The sequence below is a fragment of the Trifolium pratense genome, linkage group LG6 (assembly GCF_020283565.1).
Source record: "Trifolium pratense cultivar HEN17-A07 linkage group LG6, ARS_RC_1.1, whole genome shotgun sequence".
Lineage (NCBI taxonomy): Eukaryota > Viridiplantae > Streptophyta > Magnoliopsida > Fabales > Fabaceae > Trifolium > Trifolium pratense.
The window spans coordinates 17,039,703-17,062,012 of record NC_060064.1 but is presented as its reverse complement, the minus strand read 5'-3'; the positions used below and the strand labels follow the sequence as shown (position 1 = coordinate 17,062,012).

At 32.8% G+C, this 22,310-nt stretch overlaps 4 protein-coding genes across 4 annotated transcripts; 1 reads left to right on the top strand and 3 right to left on the bottom strand.

Moving 5' to 3' along the window:
* Nucleotides 1-1,077: 1,077 nt before the first annotated feature.
* Nucleotides 1,078-3,299, bottom strand: LOC123891783. The gene is made up of 6 exons (XM_045941673.1): nt 3,081-3,299; nt 2,802-2,877; nt 2,630-2,716; nt 2,071-2,261; nt 1,906-1,984; nt 1,078-1,723 (listed from the first exon to the last, which is right to left on the bottom strand). The coding sequence occupies exons 1-6, from the start codon at nt 3,203-3,205 to the stop codon at nt 1,343-1,345; spliced, it is 939 nt and encodes a 312-aa protein (XP_045797629.1). The 5' UTR covers nt 3,206-3,299; the 3' UTR covers nt 1,078-1,342.
* A 5,071-nt stretch (nt 3,300-8,370) lies between these two features.
* On the top strand, nt 8,371-9,111 carry LOC123892662 (transcription factor GTE5, chloroplastic-like). Its single transcript, XM_045942507.1, has one exon. It carries the CDS (start codon nt 8,394-8,396, stop codon nt 9,108-9,110), a length of 717 nt encoding a protein of 238 aa, XP_045798463.1. The 5' UTR covers nt 8,371-8,393; the 3' UTR covers nt 9,111.
* Nucleotides 9,112-9,770: 659 nt separating this feature from the next.
* On the bottom strand, nt 9,771-17,256 carry LOC123888632 (TBCC domain-containing protein 1-like). Its single transcript, XM_045937726.1, has 9 exons — nt 16,524-17,256; nt 16,144-16,284; nt 15,467-15,847; nt 13,589-13,693; nt 12,258-12,398; nt 11,375-11,578; nt 11,109-11,201; nt 10,917-11,028; nt 9,771-10,155 (listed from the first exon to the last, which is right to left on the bottom strand). The coding sequence occupies exons 1-9, from the start codon at nt 17,211-17,213 to the stop codon at nt 10,112-10,114; spliced, it is 1,911 nt and encodes a 636-aa protein (XP_045793682.1). The 5' UTR covers nt 17,214-17,256; the 3' UTR covers nt 9,771-10,111.
* Nucleotides 17,257-18,074: 818 nt separating this feature from the next.
* LOC123890021 (probable pectinesterase 8) lies at nt 18,075-20,212 on the bottom strand. Its single transcript, XM_045939563.1, has 5 exons — nt 19,789-20,212; nt 19,355-19,526; nt 19,045-19,251; nt 18,690-18,949; nt 18,075-18,520 (listed from the first exon to the last, which is right to left on the bottom strand). Exons 1-5 carry the CDS (start codon nt 20,169-20,171, stop codon nt 18,373-18,375), a joined length of 1,170 nt encoding a protein of 389 aa, XP_045795519.1. The 5' UTR covers nt 20,172-20,212; the 3' UTR covers nt 18,075-18,372.
* Between the last annotated feature and the right edge of the window lie 2,098 nt (nt 20,213-22,310).

Sequence of the window (22,310 nt, the reverse complement as noted above, 5' to 3'; positions counted from 1 at the left end):
ACCATAAAAAAACAGAATTTGTAATATTATGCAGGAAAAAAAGACAATTTTTCCTGATGTGTTTTGCTGTGAAGAAACACTTGTTGTCTTGATATAGAAATTCGCTTAAAAACAATACCAAATAAAGATATACACTTTACAAAAAGTCAAACTGCAGATATTTGCGAATGTCCATAATTAGGTTAAAATTGCAGCTAAATAATACTAATGGAAGTATCAGGCGAGGAGACATTTATTTTACCAGCAAAAAGTAGGTAATATCGGACTATATACTCGTGTCTTCCTGATTGAGTTGACACTCCTATTGCCAACTGACATGTAAAGTTCACATTGGCCTTATAATTTCAAGTAATGATGTTGGATCTTGTAATCCAATATGAAGAACAAGCTCCATTCTTGGGAGAAGCCTCTGTCACATGATAGATTTGGGAAAATAGAGTAGCTCTAAAAAATTGATCTGTTATTTCGGAACTGTCATTTCTCGTTGTGTCCAATATTTTCTTTGGTTGTTTTATGTTTTGTTTTGTTTGCAATTTGCATTAGGGTTAAATTCAACCTTAGAGTACAGATCCAGTTTACATTAACAACCTTAGAGTACAAGTCAACTTTACATTAACAACCAATAAAACTTACTAAATTATCATTTCATAAGATTAAATTCAAAATACCTCACAATAGTCTCATGACATGATACAATATCAGTGTAAATGTATGTCCTTTAAACTCAATTTTTTTAAGTGCTGGTGTGAGAAATATGGCGCATAAGTAGGCAAAAAGAACATAAATGAGTGAGTTATATATGTGGATTCCATTTAAGAATCTGATTGAAGGATAAGTTCCATTAGTTTAAGGCATTTCCTTTCCATTAAATATTTATGGACCCCAATTGTGCCCTTTAATATTTTGTCTAAATGTTTCAAAATCACACTAAACAAGTGAGAAGGTCACTAGATAAAGGTTTAAATAATGCATTGAACAAGGGATTATTTTCTAGTCACAATTGACATAGAATTACATCTAAAAATAATGTAAAAAATTCTACACAAGGGAATAGCACTGAAAAAATTGGACTGGAATTAGGAGCTAATAAGAATTGAACATGAAAGTACAGAAAGAAGTAGCAATGTCAGTGTTTAGCAAAATAGTACATTCATGAGTTGGGATAGTAATAATACTGAGGAGAAGGTGCAGTGAGAAGAGTTCGATAAGGAGATGCAGCATATGGTGCAGCAGTTTGGAGGTATGGATAAGGTGGTGCAGCAGTTCGGGGGTATGAATAAGGCAGTGCAGCAGTTCAGGGGTATGGATAAGGCGGTGCAGCATGTGATGCATCAGTTTGGGGTCATGGATAACGAGACGCGGCATATGATGGTGCATCGGTTTGGGGGTATGGATAAGGAGGTAAAGCAAATCTTGCAGCAGTTCGCGGGTATGGATAAGGTGGTGCACCATGTGGTGCATCAGTTCGGGGGTATGGATAAGGAGACACGGCATATGGTGGATCAGTTCGGGGGTATGGATAAGGAGACGCAGCAAATGGTGCACCTGTTTGGGGGTATGGATAACGTGGTGCGGCATATGGTGCACCAGGTCGGGGGTATGTGTAACCCTCAACATATTCTGGAGACATATGTAAGGCTTCCATTGGAGCTATTCTTGCAGGAACAGACGGCTGACCACCTCCATATAATGTATCATAATATTTTACAGTTATAGTTCTTCCCTGCAATGAAACGAGTACGATATGTAATAAGAAATTAAGCTAACAAAATCACAAACTCAAAAGCAGTCACAATTTTTACCACGCAAAAAATAACATGTAGTATGAAATATGAATTACATTATAGCACAACATCATCTAGGAATTGACAAATGTATGAAAATGTCAAACATTTGCTTAATTACCCCAAGAGTCGTTTGATCTAGGTCATCTATCGCTTTCTTTGCTGCCTCTGCTGTCTTGTATGTAACGATGCCAGAATAACTACAGTTAAAAATAAACAATTGAGCTGGTAGAAAAATTAAAAACAATAACTATTTTATCCAATTAAAGCATGTTACTACTTTTACCTTGATACCTTTGAACCCGCGCGACGTTGACATACAAGTAAACATTCCTCTATATCACCATGCCTCTCAAAATAGTCGAGCAGCATTTCCCTTGTTACTTGTGCTGATAAGTTTTCAATAAAAAGATTTCTCTCGGAAAGATCAGGAGCACTTCTGATTCTTCTGGTCTCATCATCTAACATACATACTCCCTGAAATCATAAATCCATAAAATATAATAACGAAACAGAAAATCGCTACATACATTTGTACACTTCATAGACTCAATAAAAGTGAACTTATTCGAAGCAAGCAAACAAAAGATGTCAATCCATAATTCAGACAGTAAGATGATGTTTCGAATAGATGATCATAGAAAATGACAGCTTGTTCAAATTCCACTACGCAACACTGCCTGCTATTTGACATTATTTTGTACTAGTAGATATCGTATAGCAATAGCATAAAATTAGCGATTTGTTCATATAGCCACTATTTAACAACACTAGATTTTTCCTAAATGAAACAGAAGATTCATTTATCAAATAAATCATGTGAGTAGTCTCATTCAGAAGCTTACACGAACAAACTTGTTTGGTGCACTCGATGCACTCTGAGTCGATTTTCTTGGTGCACTCTGAGTCGATTTTCCATGCACTTGAAATGCCTGAAAAATAAAAATACAATATTAAAAGAAACTTTTATTTTCAGAATTAATCTTGATTCCATATTCCAATGATGAATGCACTCACATTAAGGTTTCGACGAGCACGATCAACATTTGCAAAACTTTCTATTTCTTGTGCAATTGAAGGATATTTGGACCCTCTTTATGTACATGCAAACAAACACACATTCACGTGACATCAGAAGATTCGTTTTTTGAAAAAGATTCAATCTTTCTAATTTATTTGATTGTTCTTGATGAAATTATTGAAAGAAAACAAAGTTGGAATATATTATATAGTAATGAATGAATGAAAGTGTGAGATATTAGTTAAAAGGAACAAGAAAATGAAATAGAGACATACAGTTGAGAGAGAAGATCAACGAGTTGAGGTTTGGTAAGAGATTCAATGAAAATTCTAATTTCTTCATTGGAAACAAAGTCACCATTGTTGTTTTCCAAATCCTCCATTTCTTTCTTCTTACTCATCTGCAGTTATTATTCTCAAATATTCTTCTCCAAATTCAGTAATCAATTCAATGTATAAGTATAAGGTTTGTAATTGGGCTTTTTTTCTTACTCAATATCAAGCCCCAAATCTTGTGCAGATTTTACGATGGCTCAATTGATAGAGATTTTCTTTTGCCACCCTATCGGTTTTCGCGTCTTATGAAATTACTAAAATATTCTCATCCGCTACTTAGGTAGCCGATTCAATCCGTTACTTAACTAATGGATGGGTAAAAAAATTCAGATTCTCCGAGGTTTAAGACTTAACCCCCATAGACACCCTACCAGGAATTTTTTATTATCTTTTTCATCCGCTACTTAAGTAACATAACCTTTTTTGCACAGTTGCAATATTCTGCGACTTAAGTGGCAGACGATATATATAGTCAATGCCATTCGGTCACAAACATTGAGGTTTTGACCAAAAAATCGGCCGAAATAACAAAAATTGGCCAAAACACTGAAAACACCAAAAAATTGATTTTTGGGGTTTTGGCCGATTTTTGATATTTCGGGTGATTTTAGGGTTTATAGTTGTTTTTGGTATTTCAGCCGATTTTTAGGTTTTTCAACCGATTTTAGGGTATATAGTCGATATTTGTGTTTTTGGCCGATTTTTTGGGTTTTTGGCCGATTTTAGGGTTTATAGTCAATTTTTGGGGTTTTGACCAATTTTTGGTATTTCGACCGATTTTTTTATTTTATGGTCGATTTTAGGGGTTATAGTCGATTTTTGGTATTTCGCCCGTTTTTTTGGTTTTTCAACCGATTTTGGGGTTTATAGTTGATTTTAGGGTTTTCGGCCGATTTTTTGGGTTTTCGACCGAGTTTAGGTTTTCGACCAGTTTTAAGGTTCAGGCCGGGTTTGGGGTCGAATTTAGTGTCTTCGGCCAATCTAGGTGTTTTAGTCGATTTTAAGTTTTTCGGCCGATTTTTTGGGTTATCGGCTGATTTTAGGTTTTTGACCGGTTTTAAGGTTCAGGACGGGTTTAGGGTCAATTTTTGTGTTTTAGGTCGATTTTAGATTTTTCTACCGATTTTTGGGTTCAGGTCGAGTTTAGTGTCGATTTTAGGATTTCTTGCTGATTTTAAAATTTTTGACCAATTTCGGAGCTAGGACGTTGATTGTGGTGGTCCGGCGTTGATTTTTTTTTAATACAGTGTTTGTGTTTTTTTTTTTATTAAATCATTTAAAAATTCACTTTTTTTCAAATATTAATATATTCTATTTAAATCAAATTAGAAACTCAAGAGAATCGATAATACTCTAATTACGTGTCATTTTAAAATTTCCCATTTTTGGAAGGAACAAATCATTTTCAAAATTCTTGGAATTTCACAAATCCTTTAAATTATTATCCAAACAATGAATTTTAACTCAAATCATTTTAATTCCCTCAAATCATTATTTTCCCTCATTAAAATCCCTCATGGAAACACACTCTAGAATTAATATTAAAGATTTAATTTTTGGATAGAAAAATCAAATCTTTTAAAAGATTTGTACTTGATTCCCAAGTCTCTACTAATCTCCATATATAAAGAAGCAAACTGTTTCTTTTACAAACAAAAAAAGTTGCATTGTTTTGTTTTACAATCACAAACATTGTAAGTTGTTAGGGCTACTTTATTTCTTAAACAAGTTCATGGCATCCTCTGATCAACAACCTCGTAAAAGACTCATAAATATACTTTCTTATCCACATCATGCTTCTGATAAAAAAGATGATGATTCTCAAGGTAACAAGAAGAGAAGGATGGAGAAGCCAATAGTTTCTTGCTAATGGGTTAATGCAAACCAACCTCTACAAAAGAATCAACTTTCTGCAACTAATGGTGTTCAACACACAAAAGAAGGTTAGTATTAACAAAATTTAAAATAACAAAAAATAGGTTAATGCAATATATATATATATATGGTCAGGATCAAATGACACCAACTAGTTTGACATCAAATGTTACACCTCTCAATAACATTTTAACCGATATAAATTTTATAAAATTCACCGTTGAATTGAAAATTTATAACTTTATATCATATAGATCATATGTGTAAAATTTCATGCAAATCCAAAATCATTTGATATACTATTGCGCCACATAAAGATTAACGACATATAAAAAAGGACGCAAACTGTTAATTTTGATGTATCTCAATAACATATCAAATGATTTTGGATTTGCCTGAAGTTTTACATAAATAATCTATATGATATAAACTTTCAATCCAACGGTGGGTTTGCAATTTTTATTTGAATTAGTTTGGATTTGAGTAGCCCTAAACATGAACAACCGTCCCATACTTAAAAGTCACCAATTTTTTTAATTTTTTTTATAGTAATTTATATAATATATAAATATTTATAGAAACCCTTAATTCTTTTATTATACGCTAAATTACACACTTAGTCTTTAAGTTAATTATATGTTTCAATTTGATCTTTTAAAGTTTTTTTGTTTTATTTTGGTTCTTTAAATTAAAAATTTAATTAGATAATTTGGTGTTTTAAGTTTTTTTTTTGTTTCACTTTTGTCACTTAAGTTATAAATGTTGAACACTTTAATCTTTTAAGTTATAAAATTTAGACAATTTAGTGTAAAGACATATATCAAGAATATTCTAGCTTCTATAGGTCCCAATTATGCTGCTTGGTTTTTAGGACTTTACCAGAAGAAAAATACTTGTTGGAAATAATTCTTAGTCTTGCTTGGACAATTAAATACTTATAGCATAAGCGCTTATCATATACGTGCGTATGTAATTCTATAACAGTTGTAGTATTAAGCTTCTCGGTTATGTTGTCCACAAGAATTTCCGAGTTTTCCAGGCCTATAAACTGGATGGCCTAAATGACTGTGAAGAATATATGGAGATAGAGCACATCCTACACCATGACTCACATCAATCAACTGTCCTATAATGCAGTGATTTGATGCCGGCTTGAGTTATAGAATGGTACCACGGAGGGATACATTGGTTGACCTTAGTTAATGTTATAATGCTGGTAGCAATAATATATTGGACTGGTAAATCTCTTCTGAACAAAGTGTTCTGTATAAATCTGTAAGAATATTAGAGTTCATCTTAGCAAATAAGTTGAATTTTCACAACAAGCATAAAATTCTATGAATTGTACTTGCCTTGAGATTTATTAGTATTCCTATGTCTTAATCTTAGAATTGGAGATTTAAATTTTCCTTCTTTGAGGTCTGAGTATTGAGCTACCTTACTCATAAAAACGTGTGATGTGAATGAGGTGCCTTATTAAAGTGTTAATGTCATAATGGTTATTGTCGAGGGTGCCGCATCGGATCAGAGATGATCTAAACACGAGTTTATAAGGAGAGGCAATCATCATTTTACATGTCGGTTTTGTTGGGTTGAGTTAGTAATCGGTAGTAAAATAATTTGTATTCAACTTTTCAAATTAGGCTCAAAAGTGATTAATGAGTTCCCATAGTTCGGGAGAATCCGAGTTCGATTTCTGAGGACTTACTATCAGTCTATGACTCATTCCTCTGAAAATCAGAGAGTTAAAAGAAAAAAAAAGTTTAAAATTTTTTCTTTTGAATATTTTGTAAAAAAAAAAATTCTTTCTTTTGAACACAAAATTTAGATGCATTTTGGTCCTCACAAATATCTTATGGGACAATTCAATTCTAACAAAAAATCAAACTTAATTAGGTTCATGGATCGGAGATGATCTAAACATGAGTTTAAAAGTAGAGCTAATCATCACTTTACATGTTAGTTTTGTTTGGTTGAGTTAATAATCGGTAGTAAAATAATTTGTATTCAACTTCTTTTTTTTGTCAAGTAGTCTAATGACTATAGAAATTCTACATTTAAGATTGATAAGTGGGATGACAAACCCTTTGCATATATAATGCAATATCCTTGGAAACTGAGCTAAGTTCACGGGACTGAATTCAACTTTTTAAGTTAGGCTCAGAAGTGATTAATGAGTTCCCACGAATAGTTCGGGAGAATCCAGGTTTGATTCCTGAGAAATTACTATGATTCATTCCACTGCAAATCAGAGAGTTAACACCAAAAAAAAGTAAAATTATTTCTTTTCAACATAAAATTTAGATGCATTTTACCAAATGTTAGTTGGTTCAGTGATGATTGGCGCTGTACTTGGTACGGAGGACCACAGTTCGATCCCCGTAACTGTATTTGGGAGGGGACTAGAACCACTTGATGCCAGAAATTGCCTGAACTCTGGACTATTAGCACTACCTTTCCCTAGAAACCAGAAGGTGAAACCAAAAAAAATAAAATAAAATAAAATTTAGATGAATTTTAGTTGCTTACAAATAAATAACTGAGGAGACAATTCAATCCTAACAAAAATTTAATTTAATTATTCCCTCACATTTTTATAGTAAGGACAAATTAGTCTATTTATTATAACGAATCAGGGGACTAATTTGTCTCTAATACAAAAATTAATTTGAATTTTATTTTTGTTATAGACTAAATTGACATGTCAAAAATTTCTAAGATTAAAATAAGGGTCTTGCTAACGAGTGCCCCCTGGGCACTCTTTAAACATTCCATTAAAAGAAACTTTTTATTCAAAAAATTAAACACTCCAATTTTCAATGCGTTGACTTTACGCATTTCCATAAAAATTCTATAAAAAACTTACTATTTAAGGGCTTAAAGAGTGTCCCGGTGGCACTATTTAGCATTTGCCTTAAAATAAATGTTCACTTATCCTTCAAAAAAAAAAAATGTTCACTTAAAATTTATCTTTTCTTTTTTTATTAATTAATTCTTTAATAAGGAAATTTAAGTTACTGATTTGATAAAAAAAAAAAAAATGAATAAAGAAAACGTTAATGAAGCATAACGGTTATATGTTTGACGCATTAAATGTTGATTGCCAATCATATCGTTCTTTCAAGAAAATTAAATCTTTGTAAAGATTTTTGTTCGGGTGCAAGTAGATAATAAGAATGAAAAAAAGAAAGAAAAAGGATTAGATAAGTTTTAAAAGATTTAATTTTTATCAAAAATCAAATCTTTTTAAAAGATTTGATTATAAAAGATTAAACTTGACTGCCAAGATTACTAATACTCTATATAAAGAACACTATTGTATTTCGTTTTACATCAATCTTCCTAGAATACTATTCTTGCTTTGTTAATTAATTCATCATGGCTTCATTTGATCATCAACAAACTAGGAAAAGGCTCATAATAAAATTATCTTATCCACATGGTTCTCAAGAAGATGATTCTCAAGCTCAAGGAAGCAACAAGAAAAGAAGAATGGAAAAGCCAATAGTTTCTTGCTATTGGCTTGATGCAAACCAACCACTACAAAAGAAGGATAACAAGAAGATCGACTCAAAGTTTCATGCAATAGATCACTCAAAGGATAAACCCTCTTGTTGCCTAAAGAAGAAGAATGATTGCAATGGTGGAACTGAGTTGATGGTTAAGGAAGAGAAGAAAAAGAAGCCAATGGAACATTACAAAAGAATGCAATGTTGGGTTATTGTGAAGAGGATGGTAGAAGGAAGAGATGGTTGGGCTTTGAAAGCACCTCTTGATATCAAGTTTTTGAAGGGTTGCTTAGAGAACAAGTCAAAAGTGAAGAAGGCAATTGGTTTGAAAGATATTGAGGGCAAATTGAAATCATATTCATCGCCTGATGAATTTGCTGATGACATGAGGTTTGTATTCAATCATGGAATGTGTTACCCTCGAAGAGATGATGTTTTCAGAATTGCAGCAAGACTTAGTGACACTTTTGAGTACAAGTGGAAGGTTTTGAAGAAAGAGTGGGCACTTGAGGAGAAAAGATTGATGAAGGACAGGAATCATAAGAGGAAGAGGGAATCACAATCACTGTGTCCAATGATTAGATAAAAAAAGAACATCTTCAATGTGTTGCTTCATTTGTTTATATATGCATTGATACTTATAATGCTTAGTTTATGTAGTTTTCTAGAGTATTTTTGTTGTTGCTTCCTCTGACTATTTGAAGAGCTTTTTACAAAGAATGTTTCTGCTTAGTTTCAGATTTATTCATTACATTGTAAGCTCTTTTCGACTCAATTGTTATTAAAGATGAAGCATTTTACTAAATAATTTCAAAGTCATTGATTGTTATTTTTGTCATTGTTCTGTATTTTTTTAGGTTTTGTTTATCTTTATTTTCAATTGAAACGATTCTTATTATGTGAACAACTCATCAACACAAAACTCAAATTAACATGGTGCCAGTAGCATCTCACTATTACGCAATTCTTACCACCATTTCCATCTCCACCTCGACATTAATGAAAGACAAATACTTTAGTTTCTATGAGCATAAAATGACTCGGTATAAATTGCAGAAGAAAAAACCATCAACATCATCAAAAAAGAAGAATAAAAAAATACAGAGAATAGCAATATATTGTCCTAAAGCTATCTCTACAACCCATACGGCCTGTAAACAAATCATGTTAATGCTACACAGTGAATTTACATAGCTAGAGGACACGACAGAAATTCCGGGAAGGTTTAATTGAATTGAGAGACTCGAAGTTGGAAGACATTCAATATGCTTGGCCATTAATTAAATATGGAATTATTTTTCACAACGGCCATTAATTTAGGCTAACAAAATATTACAGTAATTATTTTCACAAAACAAAAACAAAAAAATATTACAATCAGATTAGCAACTGTATTTCCATTCTGTGCACCGGTGATCTCACGGCATAAATAGGTGGGCATTCTAATTTATGTCGTCTGATCTCGGATATACCTAGGGAGCCAACAGAATTGGCAAGAGAAAATGAAGAGGAGATTCAAAAAAGGAAATCAGAAACATTGGTGCTGTACCATCTTTAACTGTGCCAAATGCTTCTGTCAGTCAAATATCAATCTCCTTGTAGATAGTAAAGCTGACGAATGTTACCAGAAGCTGTCACAATAGAAAACAAATTCTTAGCATTATCTGTTAGCTTTGAAGAAAAAAAAGAAAACTGTAAACTGTAACATATCTGAAATTTATGCTATCCTATGAAATAAACATGGAGAACTTGATTAAGGGAACATAGAAAGGTAACTCCCAATCAATCTGCACAACCGGATGCAGGGGTTCCTTACGTACCAAAAATTTAAATCCATTAAAAGCCATAGGTTACTGGATACTAATGAAAAAACGACCATTGAATCTTGTTTAAAGACATGGCTAATTAAATATGTCATATCATAAAAGATAGAAAATAAAAAGGGTCGTTTGATTAAGAAGAGATCACGAATCATGAGTTATGTGAGATGTTAAACAATTTCATCCAAAAGTTGAATGCAATATCAATTAAAAAAGAAAGAAAAGATTACTCCATGCTACCCCTATTAAATTGTAATAATATATTAACAGTTGTGTGATTGTTGAGTGAAACTCAATGATTGATCTGTAGTAGGAGGTTCCACATGACATGTACCAAAGAATTTGCTAGAGAAACAGGTACCACGATGGTCAACATTGTAGGAGGTTCCACATCAGGTACCAAAGAAATTGTCACAACTTTTGCAAGAGAAACAGAATGGTTGGTACAGAACAAGTCCAAGTTTCAAGGACATACAAAGTGCTAACATGCAAAGATAGAGTAGTATTCCTTGTAGATTTAAAAGTCAATATGTTAGAATTAAAGGCAACTACGAAAGCAAGAAAAGTGTTACCATATAACCAGTCCTTAAAATACACATGAAGTGCAGACGACAATTCTCGTTTACGACTTTCTTCTAAAGGTGCTTCTCGTAACAGTTGCCTTATCTCCCCTAGATTCTTTTCCTGTGAGACGATACAATTTCATTCAAAATAAAGTATAAATCCAATTGCCGATGTATTTATCAATTGAAACTGTAACATACATTTCTTTGCTGAGATGCCATATAAGCCTCTGGTAATGTGAATGGGTTGTCTTTTGTAGAACCGGTGGACTCTCCTCCAAGCCAGTTTGGAATCTGCACAACAATATGGACAGAGTATGTGACTAGAGTAGACATATAAGAAAGAAATATGGACCTCAAACATTCTTCATCCCCATAGTGATCATACTGAAATCCATTAAATGTGACTTTATCTAAAAAAATCTTCACTTGCCGCATAAGTCAGTATAAAAGAATGACATTCATACCACAAAATTAGTGAACTGATCAGGGTCCACCCTAGTAGCAGACTCAGTTTGAACATCGGAGACACCTGCTGGATGAGATAGTGAATCATGGGGATCAACTATTCCCAATGCTATAGGTTCATCCCAACGATTCACTGTGGGCAGAACTCCAACTTCATTCATATGTTCCTCCAACTGGGAGTAAAAGGTATTAAAGGGAGCCACCTGTAAATATTAAGAGAGGAAATTTTCCAAACAGTGAATACATTTGAGAAGAGTGAGACTTAACAGAAAAATATACACATATTATAAGCTAGTACTATAAACAAAATACTAGAAGCTCAGGCACATTTCATATGCCTACAAGTAAGATCCACAAACAAGACCAGAGTACACCAATATACAGTAAGATCCACAAACAAGACCAGAGTACACCAATATACAATTCAATTATTTTATTTCAAGTGTCACTGTCGTGTGATTTGATTGTACTAGCGATTTCATAAAATACTTGAATAGTATTGGCAGTAAACAATAAATTTGTAATGAGTAACAGCGGATGACATCCAAATGATAAAAAGATGTTACGACATTGAAATCATGACATCTGAAATATATTCTTGACATCAAGTCAGCGTCAACACAAGAAAAGGTTAGATTTCCGAAAACAGTCAAAACATTAAGTTATAGTCTCTATAACCAAGAAAAAGTAGCAATAATAAACACCTCTGCAGTGTTATGTTATATCAGATAGGCCACATAGATACATCACAAAGTAATCATGTCATTTTCAATAGGGTCATCACATGAACCCTAAACATAATTCCGAAATTCAATGGTTACAATCTCATAAAAAATGGCTAGAAACTTCATATATCAAGCAACAGTAAATTATGAAGCTCACCTGCAACTTATGGTTATCACCGACAATAAGGGGTTGCTGGTTCACTCCCAAAAAGAATACACATTCACGGCAGTTAGCAATACAAATTCGTTTTGCTGCTACAATCACATGAACTCGTTCACAGTGTTCTACTCTCACAGCCTGTGAAAGAAAAATTGGAGTCAACTTCTTTCCTTCCAAATTAGCACAAGCTATTCTAACACTTGTGGTTGTCAAAAGATCAGTAAAATGCCTCCTAGTTACCAAATCTCACCCAACATTGCGAACACCATATGCGGATTATATAAAATGGTTTTTAATATGATAAGCAAGTAATATATCTTTTGAATTAGAATGTTAAGTAATTTTATATCATCTATAAACTGTCTGCAGATGAGCTCTAGAACTGACATCAACCAGATATCAGTATAGTCAGTCACTGACATGTACAGATTCACGAAAAGGGAAATATGTACACTTTGAGAGAAGAGAGAAATACTGTACATAAGCATTAAGCAATATTTTTGTGAGTGTGTGCTTAAAAAAGGTACCTGACCTAATAAAAAGTTGAAAACTGAATACTAATGCCAACCTTGTGTGCAAAAACAATCAGAGTTTCTGTCACTTCCTATGGGATTCACACACGCATGACAAAGCGAAGGTTATATCTTCAAGAAAAATAATAAGATGCACATATACGTTAAGAAGAATTAGAATGAAGAAATATTTATATTGCTCAAATCTTAATGTTTATTTCCTTAAACGCATGGGAATCTTCTTACTAACCTATCAGAAGTGCATGAATAAATGGAAAGAGAAGAAACAATCAGTCAAATCAAGCCATCATACAATGGACGCTATAATTACCTTAAGTATGTGTTGGCTATAGTATTCCACAAGAATTAATGATAACCCATGTTACATTGATAAGACAGTATCTAATAGAAAGACATAGGGAACATGTTTCATTTGAAGCCCACTGAAAAATTATCATATCAAAACCAAGAAATTGAACTAAAATAGGAAAAATTAAAACAATAATAGTGTATTACAAAAATTGAACAAGAGATGGGAATGGAATTCCCCCAAGAGGTCACCCTTTACTCACAATACCAAATGTACTGAATGACTATTATTACTTATTCTGTTTACACAAATTACTCCCTCTAATTCCTAACTGCTCCTGGATTATAACACTACCATATTCCTTGTATATTATCTTACCATAAATATGACTATTGCATTTTATTTTACTCGTTTTGATAGGAAGACAGGTTCCATTTTGTTGTTTGTATATGTATAGACTCATTATGCTGCTTTTAGAAACAAGAGACAAGGTTACTAGTTGTCACCTTTCCAACTGCTCCAATAAATATTGTCGCATCTGAACATCCGTAGATGGTGGCGTATCTCAAAGGTGCTAGGATGTAAATGGCAGACTCGTGGCAATTTAGAACCTGCAATGACCAAATACCATTTTTATTAGCAAATGTATATTGACAATAATTTCAAGAAAAGAAAACACACAAGATAAGATGCATAAGGTGCAAATTGATAGACAAACAACAATTATCGGTTCCATGCTAAGTCACTCAAAAAAAACTTCAAATATTATCTAGCAAGATATCTCTCTTCATGCATGGAACTTGAGCTGTTAGTAAGGGATGCTCAAATACCTATCTTATCATGAATAAACAAACTACCACAATACAAACTGATGGATTATATATGCCTATCTTGTGAATAGTACTATAGCGGAGTGGAAAGTCCCACGACACAGCGGTAACACTAGCTGTCTGCACTTTGCCGTAGTTGCCGCTAATTACGGAGAAATAGCCTTTTAGCAGCCGCTAAATGGTTATGGTTTGTAATGCTCCTTTTTAACCTCCGATGTATCCAATTTCAAAAAATTTAAGGGATGTTTGGTCATTTCCCAATTTAAGATTAAGTTTCCCTACATCTCGCCTTTGTCTCTAGGCTCTCAACCCTGCTTTTTGACATTTGCAAATCTACTAAGTGTGAAGACCAACCTGCACCCTACACAATAGACACACTCTGATTGTGATTCTATTTAAACAAATCGCTTGAAATTTTGAATACTTTTAGAACATGAATTAGTGGTTAAGATATATTGGATTTTCTATTTTGTGTCCTTTTCTATTTTCTAGTATATATGTAAACTATTGAGAAATATGTTTAGCCTGTAAAATATCTCAGGCCTTCAAAACAATGAAGCTTTTTCTACCATAGCCAGCCCTCATGCTGGTCTAAGTCTACCCCTGCTAGCTGATACTAGTGGGACTTGGTTCTCTAGATAATTTCCTTTTTCTTTGTTTCTTTTCCTCCTCTGTACCAAAAAAAAATTATAAAGGTTAACTATGATTATTAAATATGACTACCCCTTCAATTTTGTGTCTTTTTCTATTTTCTAGTATATATGTAAACTATTGAGAAATATGTTTAGCCTGTTTATTATCTTGGGCCTTCACAATAGAGGTCATCCTGCAATCCTCTATACCATTTTAGCGGTTTTGGGGTCAGGTGCTCCACGCCGCTATCTGAGATTTAACAATATAGATATAAGCATTCTGCCTTAATTCATCCTTTGAACTTTAATTGTACAACATCTCTCTTCAAAGCTTTCAGGCATGGATATATTTGACCGAAAATCTGCTTAAAATATCTAAGTTTAAAAGGATGTTGAAATTTTCCTTTAAAGGGTGATCTGATGCTATAAAACAACTGGCATGGCAAGGTCGAAGTTAGGGTCAAACCCAACGCAATGTACAAGTCATGCATATTAATGACAACTAGATCAGTGCAGGATACCGGCTACAGCAAAATTTTATGTCCAATACTGATTGGTCATACATTGAGCAGTCTGGGTAATATTCACACCATTAACATAAATCAGCATGCACATAACTTGTTAGGAAATAAAGCAGACAAACTCTAGCAGATCCAAATTTCAAAGTTCTCAAAAGAAAACTGCATGTTAACAATATTCAAAAGCAAACATCCGTATTAAATAGTAATAGCTACTCATTTACAATTATAAGCAGATGCCTACATGTAATATAAAAGCACCTATTAGTGGCATTAAAGAAAAATAATATCAAGGGTAAATAGCCCACTTCGTATCAATTGTTTCGCATTCGATGATAAATTAAGATAGTCTAAAACTTTAGCAATACTATACTAGAGAAACAGACAAATATAAAAAAACGTACCTTAACGGAGGAACCTTTAATGTCAGATGCATGCTTCGCATATGATGATTTAGAAATCCCTTCAATGAAACTTGCACCCCTAGCACTTGTTGAGACCTTAACTGAGACAGTGGATGCATCAGTCATAGCAACATCCTGATCAGAGGCGCTAACTGGGCCATTTTCTTTGGAAGATGTCCGTTCAGCAATATACTCCAAAGCAGAAGCTATGTTCTCCAGAAGCCAATCATGAACTTGAGAAGCGGGTACGGGAACGGCAGGCATGTCAGGATCCGAGTTTGCAAAAAATGGAGAAGATTGACTCAAAGAATTTCCTTCAGAGCCTTTATCACCATATTGAATAAGAAGACCAAGGTGCTCGAATCTATCCATAGTTAAAACCTATTATATAATCAAAATAATAAAAGGACTAAGAACTAAAACAAAAATAGAAAGAAAACTGCACAAAACATAACATGTCTAAAAGTTCCTTATAATTTCCTTCCTCTAACAAACTACATGATTTTAGGATATACAATTGGATTCACTAACTAACAGTAACACAGGAGAAAATTCATAATTCCGGAATACAAAGATTCAATTTTTATCTACTTATTGATTAATGATAATACGAAAAAACATAAAGTAATGCAGCCAAAATGAGCAACTCATGAGAAGCACACAGTAAACTAACAAACCAGAGATTCTTCACTTTCCCCTTCCACAGGCTCTGCTAGAAGAGACACAATGTTAGCCATATGCTTTTGCAGATAAGACAACTGATGTGATTCTTCATCAGCCTGTGATGGCGTAAACCGCTTACTGTTGCTCCTCACTAGCTGCAATATATCAAACCATTCAAAACCAAAATCAACACTTTCAGATCACCAAATCAACAAAATTGTGAGAATCTCAATCCAGAAATTAAATAGCATCATTAGAACAACTCAAATGCAGCTAAAAAAAACCTAATCCAATTTGATTATCCTAATCACAAGAAATTAAGCAATGCATTATTCCATAACGGTAAACGAAAATGTATGGAAACGATTGAAGAACATGAAATTGAAGAATTGACCTGAAGCGGTGAGAGAGCGGACAAGTAACCATCAAAGGCGGAAGTAGAAGGCCAAACATCAGCAACAGCGGCGGAATCCTTATGCGTTCTGGGAAGAAGCCTCTTATAAGATTGAATATATAAAAACAAAACGAGATCATGAACATCAACGGTATCATCAGATTCAGACTCATAAGGTAAAATCGAAGCGATAGTATCAAGAACAAGCTTCGCTTGTTCAACCGAGATCTGAAGAGACTCAGAAACCGCAACCGAGTCAACTCGATTATTAGAAGATAATTCAATAAGCTTATGTTTGAATGAAATTAGGGTTTGTGTGGGGTCGGAGAAGATGAGTTTTGGAATTGGTAATAAACCGTGTTCAAATGGTTCACGACGTGGATGAATAACGGTGGTTGATGGTGGTGATGGTGGTGGTGGTAATGGTGGTTCGGTTGATTGTGGTGATGGTGGTTCTGTCATGGTGAGAAAAGAGAAGAAAACAACATGTGAGAAATGAATGGAGAAGAGAGTGTTGCAGATCTTTGGAATCGAACGAAAACTAGTATTGGTGGGAGAGAAAGGAAAGAGAGAGAGTGTTCTGGTGGGGTGAACTGCATGGGGAGTATGGTTACGTGGCGAGTTTTTATTCGTTGGTTTTGAATAGTTATTGGTGGTACTTGGATCTAATGAAGTTGTACGTACTTTCATGTAGTTGATTGGGGTTTCACTGTGACACGGAATTTGTTGTCCGTAAAATGTTTCTTTTGATTCTTCTCGTACTCTATCATATGTCCAATCCAACATTCATTTACAAAATAATAATTAACCAATAGTAAGAAAAGAGTTTGATAGTTTCTACAGTCGGTGTAAAGATTATTTACACATGCATCCAATGATATCTTGCCACATCATTTAATAAACATGACACATTATGTATTTTTAAATATCATACATGATATGTTAATATATTATTAGACGCATGTGTAAAATAATTTACACTGACGGTGCATATAAATTAAATTCATAAGGTTTCAAATCCATTTATTTTGGATCATAATTTTCTGTTGTAAAAAAGCATGCAAAATTATGCTATTTTAAAATTTTGAGTGTTGATTTATAATCGGATGGTTCAAATTACGTATTAATAAAATTAAAGGTTATTTGGATCCTATAATTCAAAGATTCCCTGATTTTAACTTTGACCATACATGTTGGCACATTACTGTATATTTCGATAATGTGGCATACTTACTTATCATTTTTTTTTTGTTTTTTATTTACTTATCCACCTAACTTTTTAATAAAACAAAGAAAAAAATTTAAAATCACATGAAGAAAATGAAATTTAAAAAGTCATGAATCCTCTTGTACATTTTTTTTCTTTATTAAAGAGTTATAAACAGGGAATTTAAAAGTAAATAAAACAAGAGAGTAAAAATAAAAAAAATAAAAAAAATGTACAGTTATATGCCAACATGTGTGGTTAGAGATTAAAAATAGATAATTTTTTAATTATAGGGGTAAACCAATTGTTTTTTATTTGGATTCTCTAAAATGATAAAATTAAGGTTTGTGGTTGTAACAATCCCATAATTTATTTATTTTCTTTTGAAACACAATCCCATAATTTGTTATGATGAATATATAATATCTATCTTTGATCTATTAATTAACGGTTAATATTACTCACTTTACACTCTAAACTAAGCCGAATCCATTTTTTTGACAGGAGTAAAGCAAATTACCCAAACTCCTGTTAATAATGAATAATGTGTAACATTTACAGAGTAAAAAATGGACATGGAAAATGAGTTAACAACATTCAAGGAGCATAGCATGTGATGTGGTTAGCTTAACAATTTTATTCCTAAGTTTCCAACCATAGATCACCATCAATAAAACTTGTGTTAAGAAATTGAAAAGCTTGTGTATCATTCAATCTTTGTACATAAGGGGCCCTCATATTTACACTAGCCCCTGGTCCAGAACAATTGTACTCTCCATAAAATATAGTCCTGCATGCATTCATCAAACATATGAATAATATGTCACATTGTCACATTGTTCTCTTAAACATAGTTCAATTGATAGGTACATTGCAAATTATTGCAGGGACCGGAGTTTAACCGTGGTACTCCCACTAATTTTATTATATTTTAGAGAATGAAAAAATTGTGAACTTACTGGTCTCTTGTAGGGTCATTGAAATCATTCCAACCTTCAGGGGCAATGATATCTGACATAGTTGTGAATGCAAAAATAACACGAGAATAGGGTCTCCATGCTCGACCTAACCATATTCTACCATTGCCTCCTATTGTGCTGTTAACAAATACATATCCTGTGTTTTCATCCATTGAAACTCTACCATGAGCTGTAATTGCACCGTTTATGTTCTTTTGTCCCGGTGGTACTGGATTTGCTATAGAAACTAATTGACAATTCTGTACATAACAAAAGTGACATAATTTTTTTATTAACTCTCTGGTTCAGATAATCCAAAGTTCAACCACGCGAAATGAGACATATATTTATTTACCTCATAAAGTGACCTTGCATTGCCAAATATGAAATCAATGGATCCTTGAATATAGCAATCTTTGAAGTAATGACGACCCTTGTCATCATGAAGGGTATCTTGTGCTCCAAAAAATCCACAACCCCTAAATTCAGCTTGATCTCCTGATATCCTCATTGCTACTGCTTGTGCTCCTTCAGCCCCAGGAGATGGCATTGGTGCTAAATTCTTTTTCAAAAATAGTTAATTAATAAAATTATTATTAGTGTTAATAATGTTATATTAATCTAGACATATATAAATTTTTTTTAAAAAAAAAACTCTTGATTACCATGAAACTTATGTTCTTAGCAATGAAGTTGGAAGCAAAAACTTGTACGGAGCCACTATAAAATGTGCCATTAGCAGATTTTGCTGTATCATTCCATGCAATTGCTGTTGAAGTATAGCTTTGTCCTTGAAATGTAATGTTGGGTTTGGTTTTGGGAACCAAAACTTTCTCACTAAAAAATAAATACAAAACAGAACATAAATATGATTGATACGTGCAAGTAAATATTAGTACAAATGAAACAAACCAAAACGGTGCAAGATGCGTGAAAACGACTTTTATTAAGAGTTTGACTTTATAACTTCAACCGACACAATTCAAATTTTATCTTGGACAATAGTAAAATGATCATAATCATTAAATTTTTTACTCTCTTATGTTTAATTTTTGTTAGTAATTAAACTTTTTTTAATGATGATGACCAATTGACTTACTAGTAGATGCCACTGTTAATCCAAATTATGGTTCTTTTTAAGCTAAAATCTGGAACAGCATTAACAGCTTGTTGAACAGTTGTGAAATTACAACACCCTTTTCGATCAACACAAAGATAAGAAGTTGTATTGGTATTTGGAGGTGGAATTCCTGGTGGAAAATCATCACAAACAGAACCATCACTTCCAGTGTCAGGATGTTTTTTATGTGGTCTATGATGATGGTCTCTGCCTAAGTATATAAATGATGGTGACAAAGTTGTGAAACTGAAATATTTGAGGTTGTTTAGGAATTGTGGATTTGGATTTATGAGATAAAATGATGCAAAAATTGCAGCTATTGGAACTAAAAGAGATAGGAAGTTTTTGGTTTGGAGATTCATTTGATGAATTTTAGGATGTAATAGGAAGGGATGAAATATTGGGTTATAAGAATAAGAATATATATGAATAAAAATTGTTAAAGTTGGACTTGAAGGGAAAGGTTTAGTGACATGTCTTGCAAACTACCCTCTCTAGTTTTAGGGGAATTTTGAGACCTTCACCAAACTTCAAAGTTTCCTGGGATATTGATTATAAACTTTTTCAAGCTAACTAGGGGTTGCATTGCATACCCCATTGCATCAAAATCAAGCAAATGTTTAATTTGATCCAAATACTCGGGGACGGATCCAGACATAAAATTCTGGTGTGACCAAAATCTTAAAGAAACAATGAATTGCATTATACTAAAATAAAATATAATATTGTTAAATGTAATACATCTACGATGAAAACCGTCTATTATTCATTTCTTGAAAATGAGTTAAAATAATATCATTATCAATTGTTCCAAAAACAATACGGTTATTTAACCGCTCATCACTCATTTTGTTATCTATATATATAATTCCTAAATAGTTCTCCTAACCCTAATCCACTTAGACCAATCAAATTATTTCATTTAGCCACATCATCCATTTAAATCCAAATAAATCACTCTACAATGCCACATCATTTCTACTTATATTATTATTATTATTATTATTATTATTATTATTATTTATTATTATTTTATTATTTCATCTCTATACTTTTCATATTCTACATGTATAAACTTATGACTTTTTAATATACACTCAATCTATATATATAAATCCTAGATAGTTGTGGAATTGTCTATCTAAACCCTAATCCACAAACCAATGAAAACTTTTCATTTAGCCATATCATCCACTTACATTCATTTAATGTGGGGTACTAATTATAATTATTATTATTATTATTATTATTATTATTATTATTTTGGGTTATTATTCATTTACATTTGTTTGTTCATTTTATTATTTTTTGTATTTTATTGTTTTTTTTTCAAAAAGGTTAATGTTTTTGCTAATAATTTTTTGTCCAATCTTTGTAAATATAAGGAGTTGGTCAATTGTCAGGACTACTTTCTAATGTTAGTAAAAAAAATAGATAAAATAAAGTTTACTAATGGTTGTTATGTCCTGTATGATTTTTATCAGTGTTTTAAAAACCGGACCGGATCGGCCGGTCGAACCGGTCGGACCGTGAACCGGAGGGGTTACCGAGTTGGTTCGCTAATGGACCGACCATGCAAATAAACCGGTCAAAACCGGTCAAACTTGGAAAAACCATAGGCGGTTTTTTGGAAAACCGACCGGTCTAATACATTTAAAAAAAAAAAAAAATCTGGAAACAGATCTGCCAAAAAAAAAACGTAAACAGTAGAAACAGATAAGGGAAGATTTAGAGAAATTAACAGAGAAGAAAAGATTTATTGAAATTAATTATAAACAAAGAGGTGAAGATTGGAACTATAACATAAATTTAATCTTGTAATTGTTAAAATTCTCTATTTCATGTTCATGTTATTACTTCTCATAAGTTTTAATGATGTATTCTTGTGGGAATAGAAATAGCAGCAACATAGAAGGGAGTAGAAGGGAGAAGTGAAGAATAAATTTTGGAGAAGTAGAAGAAGAGGAGGAGGCAGCAGCTGACAAGTGACAACAAACAATAGATAATTAGGGTTGTTTCAATTTGTAGTCTTATTTTAAGAGATGGGTATTAGGTTGTTACTTGTTTAAGCCCATTTTTTTTAAGCAAAGCCCATATATAACTAGGTAGTTTTATTATAAAGACCGGTTTATTCCACCGGTTTAATCCGATTTAATCCGGTTTATCATGCAGTTCGACCAGTGACCCAGTGGTTCGACCAATGAACCAGTGACCCGATACCCTCTCAGGTTCAATGACCGGTCCGGTTTTTAAAACACTGATTTTTATCATATTCGATATTTGAGTATGAGTTAAGTTGGTTTATTTTTGCTCCAATAAGTTTCAAATTAATATCTATATATATAAATCCTAGATAGTTGTCCAACTATCTATCTAAACCCTAATCCATAAACCAATGAGAACCTTTCATTTAGCCATATCATCCACTTACATCCATTTAATGTATAGTACTAATTGTAATTATTATTATTATTATTATTATTATTATTATTATTATTATT